The sequence below is a fragment of the Centruroides sculpturatus genome, unplaced genomic scaffold, assembly GCF_000671375.1.
Source record: "Centruroides sculpturatus isolate CEXI.00-Female unplaced genomic scaffold, Cexi_2.0 scaffold687, whole genome shotgun sequence".
Taxonomy (NCBI): domain Eukaryota; kingdom Metazoa; phylum Arthropoda; class Arachnida; order Scorpiones; family Buthidae; genus Centruroides; species Centruroides sculpturatus.
In genome coordinates, this window is record NW_019384879.1 from 240,745 (window position 1) to 257,641 (window position 16,897).

A 16,897-nucleotide genomic window follows, 5' to 3' on the forward strand; every position below is an offset into this window, starting at 1 on the left:
CAGGGATCCTATCTGAGACAGACCTGAATGAGAGCTACTGATCGTGCTTTGGATTGGACCATTGTTGGGATGTATGATCCCTTTTAAAAGTGAAGGGACAAACACCCTAGACAATTTTTTGAGGTCTCTCAACCAAGTTGGAAGAAAGCTAGTTTCTATGGAAAGTGTTGCAGTGTCGATTTTATTTAAAATTCTTAAATTTTTGTAAAGGTGCTAAGAAATAATTTTACACTTTCAAGTAAAATTGCTTTGCTGGATAAAATTAAAAGTCAGCCATTGAATGCAAGCCATCATAGACTTGCTGATATAACTGGTACCAAAATCTATCATTGTGCATCTCCTACAACAAGAAAATCAACCGTGGCATTACAGAAAGAAATTCCAGGAACATCCAAAAGAAAGCATGATGAAAAGGATCCAGAAGTTGAAGAAGCATTAGATCAATGGTTTTCTATAGTTAGTGGATGAGGCATAAATATCAGTGGTATGTTGTTGAAGGTGAAGTCAGAGGAGATTGCTAAAAAACTGATCCACAATGATTTTAAAGCAACTGATGGTTGGTTGTCTCGATGGAAAACGATGTAGCTGTACGCTATATTTTTGTGAATATTAATTTTAGTTTAGTTTAGTCTCTTCTTTCTACCCTTTGTCCTATTGTTCTATTTCCTTCTAGAACTTTCTTATCTATTTCTTATCTAAATCCCTGTCCCTTGGGTGGAATGACTAGTTCTGAGAAATCTGAAGAACAAAGAGTGAACAGGACCCTGAGGACAAAAGAGACAACGGACAAGGCATTCTCTTGCTGGACTGCAAAGTATATGGACATGAAGAGAACGTTCAGTCACGTTAGCAATGACTAGAGATCTTGGAAGATGTTAAAAGAAGTAGTCCTGTTTTAAGATAGAATCAACAACAGTGAAAGGAAAAATCTTAAGTATAGAAGAAGACGAGTCAAATTTTTGTAGAATATTGTGTGGTATCCCACCCAGCAGTAAGCATAGTGCAAATATGCTAAACAAAATCCCAGGTATCCCTGTTTCTATTGTGTATATTATTTTTTCATCCTCTTGTTTCTATCCTTTTCTTCCATTATTGTTAAGTTAGTGTATAAGATTAGTTTTAAGATCAGGCTTTATATTATTATGATTGGTACTGCACATTTGGATATAATGAACTATTGTCCTAGTGGTAACTTTGCATACTATTATAATATATCGTGATGTTGGAATTCCCAAAGAAGAATCTCTATATATACGCAAAATTGTTTACTTGTAAAAATATATCAATTATTATTTTTACTGTATCCTTATTTTTACTGTCTGCCTTTGTGGTAAATTTCAATTTCGTGCAAACTTTCACAATGAGACACAACATTAAATACAAAAAAGTGCATGGAAAAAAGGGCAATGCAGATAATGTAAGTACTGAACAATGGCAAAGAACTAAAATACCTACTTTTTTAAAGAATTTCTGTGTAGTTGATATTTACAATGCTGATGAAACAGGCCTCTATTATTGTGCCATGCCAGATGGCTCCCTGTGTTATAAGCACATTGCACTGTCAGGGTATAAAAGGGCAATGGACTGCATTACTGTGTTATGCTGTGCAAATATGTCAAGTACCAACAAACGAAAACTATTAATTCTAGGAAAAAGTGCTAAGCCTCGATACTTTAAGGGGATAAGAATAGTGTTTACCAGTAGAGTACCATGCCAATAGTAATGCATGGATGACTTGTAAAATTTTTTGGAATTGTCTTATGAGTTGGGACATAGAATTACAAAAAATAACCAAAGGAAAATTTTGTTACTTTTCAATAATTGTTCTGCACACCCTCATTTAGATAATGTAAAAAAATATAAGGTTGGAAAACATTTACAACTGCCATAAATAATCTGTCTGTAATTTGGAAATATTAATTAAGAATTACAAATGAATTTGACACTAGAGGAAGACGTTAGGTGCCATCTCATATTAAAATTAATAATTATTATAATAATATCTATTCTTAATTATATATATACTTAATATTTCTAAATTATATCTCAATTATTTATGGCAATTGTGGGTGTCTATTTACTATGCATCAGGTTTTGGTTGGTGTTTATATTTGTATAAGGCTGGAATTTCTTCCTTCTAATACAACATCTTTAGTGCAACTGATGGGCATGGAGGTAATAAAAAATTTAAAGTTGTATTGAGGAAAATTGGTTAATTACATACTGGAATCCATTGATGAAAACTTATTGACAAGTTCTTCAACAGTCAGAAAGATCAGTGCAAAAATTTCCATTTTGCAAGCCATACAGTTTGTTGCTGACAGTTGGTGAGCTATAAAAAGCAGCACAATACAAAACTACTTTGCTATTTGCAATTAAAACCTTTGGATGTTTCTGAAATTTTGAGCAGTGAGGAAAATGAAGGCATACTTCAAGTTCCTATCATGAACAATGAAAAATTGTCAACAATAGATGACAATTTATCATGTTATAATGAAAATGAAAACTTTGAGGTTACAAGTGTTGACATCATTAAATCCAAACGTCAAAAATTTGACAAAGAAAAAGATGATGAGGATGATAACCCACCTGTGCTTGTGACAAATTGTGAGGCAAAAAAATTTATAGTGTGTTACAGCATTATTTTATACAGGAAGGTAACAAAGGAAGCCCTACATCTGCACTGAATATATGTGCTAACTTTGTAGGACTGCAAAATTTCAGAAGCAAAAGACACTACTATTGATGCATTTTTGTAGAATTAAAATTTGGAATTGTAAAATTTATCATGTGCAGTATGGGTTATTTTTTCTGCACAGTTTATAGTACAAATATTTTCTGTATTTTGTTTTAATAAAGCATTAAAATAGGTACAGTACCTGATTATTATTTTTTACTTATTTATTTATTTATGTATTACATATTTTATTTTACATTTTATTAATAGTTTAATTCGGGCAGCCACTTAATTGGGCCAAAATGGATTAATCCCAATGTGTCCCAATTAAATGGAATAGACTGTACTGTACATGAATGCATTCACATTTATTCACAATTGTTAAATTCATGTTTCATACTTCAGATCATATGGCAATTGTCTATCCTTTATGTGATTACTGGTATGAATTCTTTATCAAAACACAAATAATTTCTATTTTGTGTAAATGTTTTATCATATCCACATATAATATGAATTTAAGAAAAGAGAAATAGAATTAAAAGTAAAAGAAATTAGAAGTGATCATTGATTCTATAAAAAAAAATTCATATTCTTTATTCAGCTATAAAAATATGGTTTACAAATTTATAATTGATTTCTCAGAGGAATTCCTAACATAAATGTCATTACTAAATCATTATATGAATTCTAATTATCCAAATCTTATGAAAATAACACTTTTAATGTTAATAGTTACAGTAGTTATTGGGCTGTAATTTTAAAATTGCATATCTATAAATTCCCACCAGCATTTATCTGTTTCTCTGCCCTTCCTTAATCTCTAGATCAGAATTAGATAGATGAAAGTCAAACCACATATCTAAAACTTAGGAACCAGGGACCCAATTAACTATATACAAACTTTCAGTTTAGACTAGAAGTCACTTTATTACAATTCAAATATTTTCTCCAGAACAGAGTTAGACGACTGGCAAGACACTCTTGTTAACAGAAAAAGTATGATGTACAGGTACAGGGGCAAGACACTGCTAAAATCAATTGCATGATGTATCAAGATCTAAAAAATTGCAGCCTGACATTGTTATAATGTCACAATAAATAATTGCTCATTTATGATTTAAATTAACTTCAATACAGCTGAAAAATCTATTTTGGAAACTTTTATTTTATAACTTTTAATAACAGAAATAATAAAAAAATGTTAGTTTGATATTAATTTAGTTTTTTAAAAACATAAATTGCCTTTTGAATTTTTTTTTAATAAAATAATTAAATCCTATTCAATGAAAACATTATTATTCTGCTTAAATTAAATATCTTTTATTTATGTTCTTTATTTTTTTTACATTATATGTATGCAAATTATTCCTAAAAATTTGATATTTTACTCTAATTCTTATTTTAATTAATATTATATTTCATTCAGAGTTTAATAAAGACATTAGATTTGTTTTGATAAAAGGATTTATCTCATAGAAGTTAAAATATGAATAGATTTTTGTTAATCTACTGTACTTTGTATTATTTGAAAACATTTTATATTAAATTCTGAATGTATATGTTCTAAATTGAATTTCATAGCTAACAGCTGGACTGATATTCAGCCTGATCTATTTGATGTAAGACAAAGACCATGGTAAGAACTATATATACATTTACATGTTCATATTATGATAATCATATAAATATTACTGCTTATACTGAAACCAATAGCTTAAACTAGCATGTCAGATGTGCAGTACATATTGTTGTAAATATACATATTATTAATGAAATATATTATAGAAATTATTGAAAAGTATTGTAAAAAAATTATTTAATTAAGTAGAAATTCAACTATAAGTTATAAATTTAAATTTATAACTTATAGTTGAATTGTTTTAGAAAATAAATGTAAAAAAATTGAATTCTATTAATTTGCATTATTTACATAAAACACTTTTTATTACTTCCATTTGTTTTGAAAAAATTCTTAAATAAATAATTTTCTGTAGATAACTAGATTATTGAATGTATTCTGCTCAGGTCTCAGTTTTCCAACACTTAATATAAAATTATATGTATTTTTAAATTAAAAATATTATTACTGACTTATTCCAAAACCATGTCTTTTTTTAATTATTTTTTACTTTACAACTGGGTACATAGGTAGACATTGGGCATCTTTAATATCACTCTTTATTCAGGAATATCTTACACACCGATATGCATTTTGGACATACACCCTTCTTCTGTTGGTTACATAATAGAATACGAACATACATTTTCCGTATTACAAAATTTTTTATATAATGGTAAATTACAACATATTTTTTTCTTTAAGACATTTAGTAAAGAGGTGCTAAACAATACACATCCTTTTTTAAAATGTACATATTTACAGTTAAAATTTCCCAACATGGCACTGAACAGCACTTAGCCTTCACTGGTGATGTTGGTTTTCACCAGGTTTTTCTTAATCTCGTTCACATGTTTAAAAATTTTTTGTTTTTAAAAAACATTTATATAATAAAGTATTCTTTTTTTACATTTATCCATTGTATTTTTTACATAAATTTATATTATTACATTTTTTACTGAATTTTTGCATTTTTCTTTTACGTATCTTCTAATTTACATATTAATATAATCTTTTCTTCATTTTATAATTAACTTATTTATACTTCGTTATAATATTTTAAACCAGTTTTCATTAATTTTTACATTTAAATTTTTATTGATATTATTTTTTTGACTTTTTATAATTTCAAAACTCTAAATTTTTTATTGTACCAATTTTTTTCTTTGTGTAAAATAAATCCTTACTTCTCTGTTAATATTGCAATTATTTATTATGCAATGAATCATTGCACAAAAACTGGTTAAAAATATTATAAAGAAGTATAAATAAGTTAATTATAAAAGGAAGAAAAGATTAGTTATTAATATGTTTATTAGAAGATAAGTAAAAGAAAAATGCAAAAATTCAGTAAAAAATGTAATAATATAAATTTATGTAAAAAGTACAATAGATAAATATAAAAAAGAATATTTTATTATATAAATGTTGTTAAAAAATTTTTTTGTTTTTTTTTTATGTGAATGAGATTAAGAAAAACCTGGTGAAAGCCAACACCACCAGTGAAGGCGAAGTGCTGTTCAGTGCCCTGTCAGGAAATTTTAACTGTAAATATGTACATTTTAAAAAAGGATGTGTATTATTTAGAATGAAATGTCTTAAAGAAAAAGGCATGTTATATAAAAAAAGTTTGTAATGTGGAAAATATATGTTTATTCTATTATGTAGCCGATGGAAGAGGAATGTATGAACCAAAACATGTATTAGTGTGCAAGATATTCCTGAATAAAGAGTGATGTTAAAGATGCCCAGTGTCTACCTATGCAATCTGTTGTGAAATAAAGAATAAAATAATATGATAATATATGTTATGTATGTAAACCGCCAGGGGATGACCGCTACCGGGAATCGCCCCTTGACCTACTTAGGTCACCCCACACCTCCGACCTCGTGTATGTTCTTTGTCTCAACGAGTTGTCTTTAGTTGTTTTGTAACCCCTAGACCTGGACAGGACGATACGTTGTTCACTCATTGTTACGTTTATGTTAATAAAGCTAGTTATATACGTTTACGAGTTATCGTTATTTCCACGAATATAACAATATAGTATAGATAAATAATAATCTGTTTACCTGTACTATAAATTTTTTTAAGTGAATAAAAAGATTAAAAAAATTAAATTAAAATAGAACAAATATGATAAAATATATAGTTTTATAAAATTTTTATTTAAAAATGTATACTTGTTTGGAGACAGTTACATTGACCAACTGTCACAGCAATAATTTTTATTACACAATAGTATATTTTAACTATTCCTCAATTTATAAAATATAATTAAATAATTATACGGTTCAATAAAATAAATTATATAAAAAAAATTTGGAAAATCTTTTCTGAGTTTTAAGTAATATTTTTCTTTTTAAGTCTGTCAAATTACCTTATCAAGTTTGAGTTCTATTGCTGCAATTGCACCATATGCATCACTGTAACTAACTAAGAATGAACTAGTTACTGAAATGAGATTGTAAAAAATTAATTATAGTTGTATGTTATTACCTGTTATTCCTCATAAAGGCAATGCTGATTAAATTTTATTATTATGCATATATGTTTTCTTTTGTTGTATAGTTAACAGATGATGTATAGATATTGTCAGATGTATGGGATATACATTGAATGTTATTCTGTGAACATTTTTTTTGTAAGATCCAAAGTTTCACCCATACATTAATGTTATATATTTAGTTCAAGTTATAAATTTTTTACAATGATTTATAACAAATTTTTTTTTATTTGTAAAGGTTTATTCATGGATCCAGTTCACCAAAAACAATGCTAATTTTAATTGACATGTACGTATTAAAATTTTTATAATTTAAATACTGTAGTTAATTAAACATAAATAATATGAAAAAAGCCAACCAATATATTGTTCTAATTGGAGCTTTTAATAGAGAACAGCATTCTCCCAAGTGTAATAAATATTGCCAAACAATATAGTGTGGAGAATACTGCAAATGAACTACAGTTTGTAATGGTATAAAAATCAGTTTTATAAATCATTTAATTTAATATAATAAAAGTACAGAAAGTCATGAATACATATTTGTGGTTTTTTGTACTTATTGGGCTGCAATTTTTAAATTGCAGACCTATACATTTTCACTGTAATCCATCTATCTGTCTTTCATTAATCTTGAGAATGGAGTTAGATAGATGAAAATTGAGACCAGATATGGAAAGCTTAGGGACTGAGTCTCCAATAAACTATGTATGAACTTCTGGACTGGACCAGAAGTCACTTTATTTTTTTTTTAAATTAAAAATTACTGCTTGACATTGTGACAATGTCACAATAATAAAGATTCAAGTTTTACAAATGTAATTCACCAGCTATATCTAGATTTATCCCCATTTCAAGAGGTGGGAAAAAAGAAGAAAGGAAAGAATTATTAAAAAAGTTAAATAGTTTATCAGAAAGTTTTTTTTTTCTTGAGATAAACACAACTGATCTGAAAGATTCAGTGGTTATGCTGTCTTTCCAATTGTCTATTCAGTCTTACTTTTCTCTCAAACTTACTTTCTTAAATGTGTTGCCAGTGTCTTGAACTGAGCACCACATTGTCTTCTCTGCTGACACTGTCTGCTTATTAGCTACTAGTCCAAAAGTTATGTCTTGATCTCCAAAGGAGAGTATTCTGATGGACATGGACACAGAATAAAGAATAATTTCTAGAATGAAAGAGAGGAAAAATGATGGTCTTACTCAGGAATTGTATTGATATATCTAATAATACACTTTCTGATAATGATTAATAAATTTGTATGTGTTGCAGTACTGAATAATAATGATTCCTGTTAAAAGCTTCAATTAATATATTAGTTTGTATGTAGAATTTTTATTAATAATTAGCTTAAGAAATAATTAATTGTTATAATATTTTATTTCACAGAATTATTTAGCCAAATCTCTGTCTTTAAACTTATTGCTTTCAAGAATATAAGAAAAAAAAACTATTTGCTACTGTATTGTACAATTTTTATTAGATATTTTTTCATATACAAAATTTAATTGATGAGTTATCAAATGTAAAAGTGCTATATTAGAGAAAATGAACATCTAAATTTGTATTTTGAAAAAAAAATAATTTTTAACTTTTGCAATAATTTTAGTCTTTTTTAAATTCAAACAAATTGCAAGTTTTAAACAAAGCTGTGAACTATTAAATAAGAATGTGTTAAATTTTCTAAACTATGCAAGATAATTTTATTGTTTTGGTAAAATAATTAGTATTTGTTACTTATTACTGGGCATGCTATTTTACATCAAACTGTCTGCCATAGCTGATGATGATGTCTTTATTGCACAGTTTATGGTAGGCACAATTATCTGAGAGTTCAGGAGCCAACCACTTAAAAGCCTCTTTCCACTTTTTCAAATATACTTGACTGTACTGTAATTTCTTCTTTTTCTATACTGGAGTACTGGATTGATTACTCATTTTGAACTAGTATAAGGATTAAATTATTAATTCTTGTTAAAGAAAAATATTTAATTTTTGTTATGCTGAATATTAACATGCAAAAATAACGCAACAGTCCACCTGTTGCATTATTTTTGCATGTTAATATTTCTGTATTCACAATTAATCTAAGCCTGGTGATCAATAGGATTTTATTTTATTATAATCTAAGCCTTTAACAACATAACAATTTTATTGTTAATTACAAAAGGTCTCATGAGCTCTCATGGATGGCAAGCCTACCTCATGTTTCAATGCTACAAAGATGCCCTCTCACCAGAGATGTACCGCCCTCCCATAGCCAAATTATAGCTGTGACACCACCACCAGGATGTATTATATACTTACAACACTGGCAACACTGCCACGTGTTCTTTATTCTTGTTCTCGTATTCACATTGTACAGACAGTAAAATCAAACCTCTTTTTGTCTTCCAATTTGGAGTGCCATTTATCAGTTCTCTCACACCACATGTATCCTAACATTCAAAGCAATATTCAAAATACTGGAAATATTACATCCAAAAGGGAACAAAAAGTATAATACAGCTGTGAATCTCCAACTTCAAAATACAAAAAGTTTGATACCAAATGTAATCAAACAAAACTATCAATGTGATGCCATTGTAATTACAATATTCTGGGAGTTTTAAAATAAAATCTTTTGATGTATATGGATGTGAGAGGAGGGAAAAAAAAGAAATCATCTTATAGGCAAAAAAATGTAAGCCATAAAATGCAAGTAAAAAACATAAAGCTTACAAGAAAAATGTAAGACCTGACAATCCTTCCTGTTAACTATTCACCATTATTTATTTTTAATCTTCTAAGTCACTTCCAAGCCATTTCTATACAAAGCCAGCGATAGAATAGAGAGATAATTTCTGTAACAAAATGGTATTGTGTAATAATATAAGTCTTAATACAAAAGCATTTTGCTTTATGCATTCACAATGGATTCATACAAATATAAAATTGTATAATTTCAGTTTTTGTTTTGAGTTTTGCTGAATATTGTTTGGATAGTATTTCTTCTATATTTTTTGATGAAGTTGAAAATAAATTTTTTATAAATATGATTTTTGAAAATATTAATTTCTTTATTTTCTATGTACAGAAGTGGAAGTATGCATGGATTAACGATGAGTATACTAAAAATGGCTGTGAAAATGTTGTTATATACTTTAGGAGAAAATGACTATGTTAATGCTGCTTCTGTAAGTGAATTTCTTTTTTCTTTTTAATATTTCTCTGATAGAAATTTATAATTAATTTATAATTTTATTTATAAATTTATCAATATTGAGCCAAACCCTGTTTATATCCAAACTTTTGAAGAATCTATATATCTTAGATTAGCTGCAAAGTAATATAATATTTTTGAAGGGACTATCTATTAATTGTGCATACAGTTTAAGGAAAAGAGGAGTCATAAAAATTACATCACTGTGTATGATGAAAAGAAGGAATTAATGATAGTTTGGATGAATACAAATCCTGCCAGTAAGCCTCACAGCTTGGCAGTGGTAATACAGGCTAGTTCTGTTCATTTTGAATGCTGCTTGATAAAAAAAAAGTATGATTAAACATGAGTAAACTTTATTAATGTAGAACACACTGAACATATAAATTATAATTTTATGTCATCTGGATTAATCAAAAATCATATTATTTGAAACGATTTTCACATAATACTTGAGATTCAGTACTTGAATTTCAATATTTGGTAGTTCACAAACTCCTAGCAGAATCCCATTGTTTACCAAAAGTCATTTTTGACCAGTGGTGATTCACATTTCCATCAAAAAAGATGACAATAGATATGTGTACTCATGACAAACTACTGTTTTGAAAATGTAAGCATCATGCCCCCTCTCACTTTTTAAATTTTGCTGTATTAGAAGGATATAAAGAGCAGACATGAACAACCAAGGATCTATTGATATGCTACAGTCATAAGTTATAAGAATCTGTTTCAAAGATTCATTAGAAGTATCTGCCAATCCTTCAGGTGCAATCTATGATTAAGGCATTGTTTCTGAACTTTTTAGTGGTATTTGTGGCATATAAATTTGTTCTTATAAGCATACTTACTAGTCATATAGAAAATATTTGCAGATTTTTTAAAGTCATCTCTTCAATGTCAGGACTTATTGAAGAAATGACGTAAAAAATTCTCTCCACCATCCATCCTCATTCTACCCTAACACTTTCTGTGCCCATGAACTAATGTACATGTAATTAAAGGGAAAGGAATTTTCCAAAAGTATACCATTAATAAGTTTCAGACACCTTTCTCTCTTTTCTAGCGATTTTTTAATTAAATCAAAGAACTAACGTTTTCGGCTATTTTTAATTTATATTCTAACTGATGTTCCAATTATGCTTAAGCTGAAGGCCATTTATAGACGAAAACGTTAGTTTTTTGATTTAATTAAAGAAATTACTAGAAAAGTGAGAAAGGTGTCTGAAACTTGCCATAGAAAAGTTCTAGCTTACTGCACATAGAATAGTATACCATTGTATGCAATAATGTGGAAGGGGTCAAAAGTGACTCAAAAACCCTACATGTAATTAATGGATGGTCCAAAGTAAATAAATTTTTGAGTTAAAACAAAATTTTATTTTTATTCAAGTTTTTAACAGTAGTAATTTATTGAATTATTCAGATTTAGCTAACTTATTTGTACAGTAATTTAAGTTAATTATTAAATATTTTAATACTATATTCTAACAATTTAATTATTAAAAATTGGAATATACTTATATTTTATATTTTAATTTATTGTATATATAATCATTTTTTTTTTTTTTGCTTCAAAAAATAGAAATAATATTAAAAATATTTCCGTTGCCATACTAATATTATCTTCATATACTTTTTTAAAAATCTATTCCAGTATGCATCTAGACATTTTTAACATAAATGCTAATTGCAAAAAATCTTTGAGTAGAATTGAGTTATTTTGTTATATACAGTAGAACCTCCATTATCCGGATTTTCGATTATCCGGATTGTTCAAAATAAACAAAAATTTTACGAACTTGCTGATTTGCACTTGGCGAATTACGACACTGTTTATGTACGTGATGGAATGCATAACTTTTTTTGTTTCAACAACGTCTCACCCAGCACAGTGGTCATAAACTCTTAAATATAATTTACGTAGTAATAAAAATATAACTTGACATACGTATTTATAAATAATTTATATTCAAATTACATCATTTTTATGACTAAGGGCGGCGAAAGGCATGGGCAACGTGGGCCACCGCCTATGCCTCACAGTCCGAAGAGCCTTGCGTTTCGAAGGTTTATCCATTACTTAAAAACTGCGAATGCGACAAAAAAATTTTACTCGTCATAAAACGATAAATAGTTTGTCAAATTTTTATTCATAAAAATGCAGTTTCAACTGCTTTTTATTTTATAAAATCCGGCTTCTTGCGCACCAGAGGGCCTTTTAAACAATAGGTAGTCTATTAGCGTTGGTCAGTAGTAAGGTCTAAGACCTTGGGTCAGTAGTAGTCCAAATTCAATACGAACGTTTGTTTCTTGAAAATTTGATCACGATTTAAATACAGTATTTACTTTTAATATTACTGATATGTCATCGAAAAGAAAACATGTTGTATTATCATTAAAAGACAAATTATTTGTTTTGATTATCCGGATTTTTCCTTATCCGGACTACCTTCATCCCCAATTAGTCTGGATAATCGAGGTTCTACTGTATTTATAAAACACATTTATCAGTTATAACTTTATATAAATGAAGGTAATTGAATCTTTTCTTAATCTGTCATGGTTATAATTACTCAGATAGATTAACAAAGAAAAGTTATTCTAGAATGGAAATTCCATATTTTAATCACTTTATTTATAAATATAAATCTGATAAACGATAGTTTTTAAATGTTAATCCAGAAATTGCATAACTTGATGATTACAGTCTCTAGGATATCCAATTTTACAATCTAAAACTAAATTAAATAAAAGAATAGCTTAAAAATACAAGTTGGAATAAAAAGAGAAATTATTGGATTAGTTATTCAGCATTTGAATGTTCACTGGGAAACATTGAATTTTTTTTATCATTGATTCAAGATCAACTCTAGGTCTAGAGCTCAGTTTAGGGATGCCAAAGCTTAGTGGTGCCAAGATTTGCTGAAATTTGAAAAATTTTTTATTCAGTTTGAAATTAATGTTAAATATTTTTCTTATTTCCTATGTTCCTGCTTGACTAAAAATAACAGTAATTTCAATGTTCTGTGGAATTTCAATCAATTCAAGACATTGGATGACTATAAACTAAAACATTGTACAGATTTGATAAATGAGCTTGATTTGGAAATGTTGATAATAAATTTTGCAACCACAAAAGCCTACAAAATTATAATTTAATCTATTAGGTATTTGATTAGTATTTTTCTCTCAATCTAGTAATATATTATACAATGTAGGTACAAGATACAAAAATAAAATTATAAAATGCAGTAAATACATACGCATGTATATTATCAATTTGGTGTGATGCAACTAGTCTTGAGCAATATAAAGAATTATAAGTTGTGTTTTGAAAATTTTTAATTTTTTGTTTTATTGTTTTATTAATAATTAGCTTAAGAAATAATTAATTGTTATAATATTTTATTTCACAGAATTATTTAGCCAAATCTCTGTCTTTAAACTTATTGCTTTCAAGAATATAAGAAAAAAAAACTATTTGCTACTGTATTGTACAATTTTTATTAGATATTTTTNTATTACTGACTTATTCCAAAACCATGTCTTTTTTTAATTATTTTTTACTTTACAACTGGGTACATAGGTAGACATTGGGCATCTTTAATATCACTCTTTATTCAGGAATATCTTACACACCGATATGCATTTTGGACATACACCCTTCTTCTGTTGGTTACATAATAGAATACGAACATACATTTTCCGTATTACAAAATTTTTTATATAATGGTAAATTACAACATATTTTTTTCTTTAAGACATTTAGTAAAGAGGTGCTAAACAATACACATCCTTTTTTAAAATGTACATATTTACAGTTAAAATTTCCCAACATGGCACTGAACAGCACTTAGCCTTCACTGGTGATGTTGGTTTTCACCAGGTTTTTCTTAATCTCGTTCACATGTTTAAAAATTTTTTGTTTTTAAAAAACATTTATATAATTGAACAAGGCTAAAATTTACTTGGTTTCACTGAAGCAAAGTTTCTATTCCATAGTTTACAGTGATCAGCATTTTGGTTAATATTCTTCTTTTCTACTTTATGGTAGTAATTTTGAAAATGTGTGGTTCTCTTCTGCACGACAGTTTTCCTGTCTGAAAAACTAATATTAGTGAATGATTATAAGTTAAATATAATGAAATTTGACTGGCTTTCAAACGGTCGGGACTTGAATACCGTAATATCCCGAGTTACGTAAGTAATGCCGTAAGTAATGCGAACCGTAGACCTTTACGTAACTCGAATTTGTAAATTGCTTAAGTGTTATTACGAAATTAATAACTAGATACTATTTTTTGTATGTGTACTGTACCTATATTATTTATTATCTTTCAGTGGCGTGCCGTGGCATTTGATGATAGGGAAGCTGTGTTTTTGTAACAAGCCGACTTCCAGGGGCAATCAGTCAGCGATGGTCTACAGTCCATTCGTATTCGTTTGTTCGATAAGCCAGTAAAAACCGTAGACTTCTCTAAATGTATTTTTAATGAATAGAATATATCTAATGCACTTAATAAATAAGCGAGTTCAATATAATTAACTCTCTTATATTAGATTTAATAGATTCTCTAGCNAATTTTTAATTTTTTGTTTTATTGTTTTATTAATAATTAAAAAAAAATGAAATAAAATTTTTGTAAATTGCATCATTTATTGGCCCAAGGGCACCATATGACTTTGAGTCAGTATTGCATTGATCATTGTAATTTTAATATTGATACCCAAATTTATAATGATGATGATTCATATGCTTGTTGCAAAGCTTTTCAATGTAGTTTTCTAACAGTTTTTTTTTTTTTTTTACAAGATTATCTTCATCTCTTCATTCAGCTTTAAATAAAACTTAAAGATGTTTCTTAATTTATTTTCCTTCTATAGTATATCTCTCCTTCATCAATGATTTTTCTCTATTATTTTTACTTATTTTTATTATGAATAAGGGTCTTTTCATTAATGCTTAAAGATAAAAGCAATTAATCATGCAAAGTCACTCTCAAGGAATGGATAGCAAATAAAAAGAAAGTAGAAAATTCAAGGATGATAATATATATAAAAGAATTGAGCTGAGCCATTATTTTCAATTATTTGATATTTTACATTTTTATTTCATAAAATAACTGAATTTTTAATGAAAAGTGTGGCAAACATAATTAACATGTCATACTTTTTTCAATAAAAAATTCAGTTATTTAATGAAATATAAAGTAAACAATCAAATAATTTGAAAACAATGGTTCAGTTCTAGTAAATGAATTTAGTTATAAAGCTATTAGTTTATATAAAGCTATAACTGGATAAATGTGTTTTATTCCAAAAAAATATTGATTGTATGCTAGCTAGATGATTTGAATTTTGAAACTTTTAGCTAAATTTAACATTAAATATTTCTCATAATTCAATTTATTTTAATTATTTTCATTAAAATTTTAATTAAAAAATGAAATAATTATTGAAACTATTATTCTTGATTAGATGAAACTGATTAGAAAAAGAATTAAATTATTTTTATAAAACTAATGTCATTTAAATAAATCTAAATAATTTGGAATGTAATTTAAGTAATGTGCTGTGATTAAATTTTTAAATGCATGACAAATATGGAACATATTGGGCAAGAGTTAATTGCTTATAAATTATTAAAAGTTTTTTATTTTTGTAATTTATTATAATTTTAACTTTAAAATGATATAGAATGTAATTGAATAAATCTACACGAAAGTAATTGTTAGGAACAGATAGATTAGTTTCATTTCATCTGTGGAGACGATTAGTATACCAAGGTATATTATGTTTATATGAGGAGTAGAAAAATGAGGACTTCACAAGATAATCAGAACAAAATTGGTAACACATTTATTTATGTACACCCCAGGTATCAGATAACTGAATGCTATGAAGTACAAGGGTTAGATGCCACATTTAATTGATTACAATTTCTCGGTCTTTCCGACAAATCAAACGAATATATCGCACGAAAGTAAGCTTAGAAAAACTACAATATTTACAGGATTAAACGACACATGTAACACAATAATCCTGACACAGAACAGGGGCCTTTCTAGTTATCAAGCTTCTTTCTCAGAATTAACTGCGGCTGCCCACAGGGGTCCCGATTGGGACCTGGGTTATGGAATATCATGTACGATGAGTTGTTGCACATCAATCCTACTAACATTCTGGCACCATGGACAATACAAGGGTTAGCCGATGACACGCTGGCACTACTTGCGGGGAACAACAGTGAAAAACTGCAAGTGGAGGCGAACAAACTGCTGGACAGCATATACAAATGGAGTATAGACAATAAATTGACTATAAATATTAAAAAATCTGAGTGTATGTTATTTTCGAAGGGTCATCAACTACAAAAAGCCCCTATCCTTAAAATAAATAATGAAAGGATTTCTCATACAAGAAATCTTAAATATCTTGGCATTTATTTTGATCAAGGGCTTAAATGGAAAACGCACATTGACTATGCCTGCGAAAAAGCTGGAAAAATGGCCAACTTATTGTGCTATCTTACAGGAAAAAAATGGGGCATGAACAGTCATACATTAATAAACATCTATAGGCAGGTAATAGAACCGATTTTACTATATGGAGCACCAATCTGGGGACAGGCAGCTACAAAAATCCATAATAAAAGAGCATTACAAAAAATTCAAAGAATTAGCTTACTCAGGATAACAGGTGCTTATCGGACAGCCCCAACATCGGCTCTTCAAGTAATTGCAGATATCCCACCAATACAGTTAAAGGCTAAGGCCTTGATGGCTTCTTGGAAGTTAAGCAATCTAAAAATTTCTGAAGATAAAGAAAAGGAAATCCAGACTTATTTTGAAATAGGAATTCTTCCCAACTTAGAAGTTGATCACTT

The 16,897-nt window shown here is 28.0% G+C and overlaps 1 protein-coding gene across 3 annotated transcripts in view; it reads left to right on the forward strand.

Annotated features, from left to right (window-relative positions):
* Nucleotides 1-16,897, forward strand: part of LOC111630987 (voltage-dependent calcium channel subunit alpha-2/delta-1-like) — an 89,590-nt gene that overhangs the window by 39,628 nt on the left and 33,065 nt on the right. For all 3 annotated transcript variants that reach the window (XM_023375166.1, XM_023375167.1, XM_023375165.1), the window contains exons 7-9: nucleotides 4,262-4,316; nucleotides 7,044-7,094; nucleotides 9,883-9,982. In XM_023375166.1, the coding sequence (XP_023230934.1) occupies nucleotides 4,262-4,316; nucleotides 7,044-7,094; nucleotides 9,883-9,982 (206 nt within the window). The remainder of the gene's footprint in view (nucleotides 1-4,261; nucleotides 4,317-7,043; nucleotides 7,095-9,882; nucleotides 9,983-16,897) is intronic.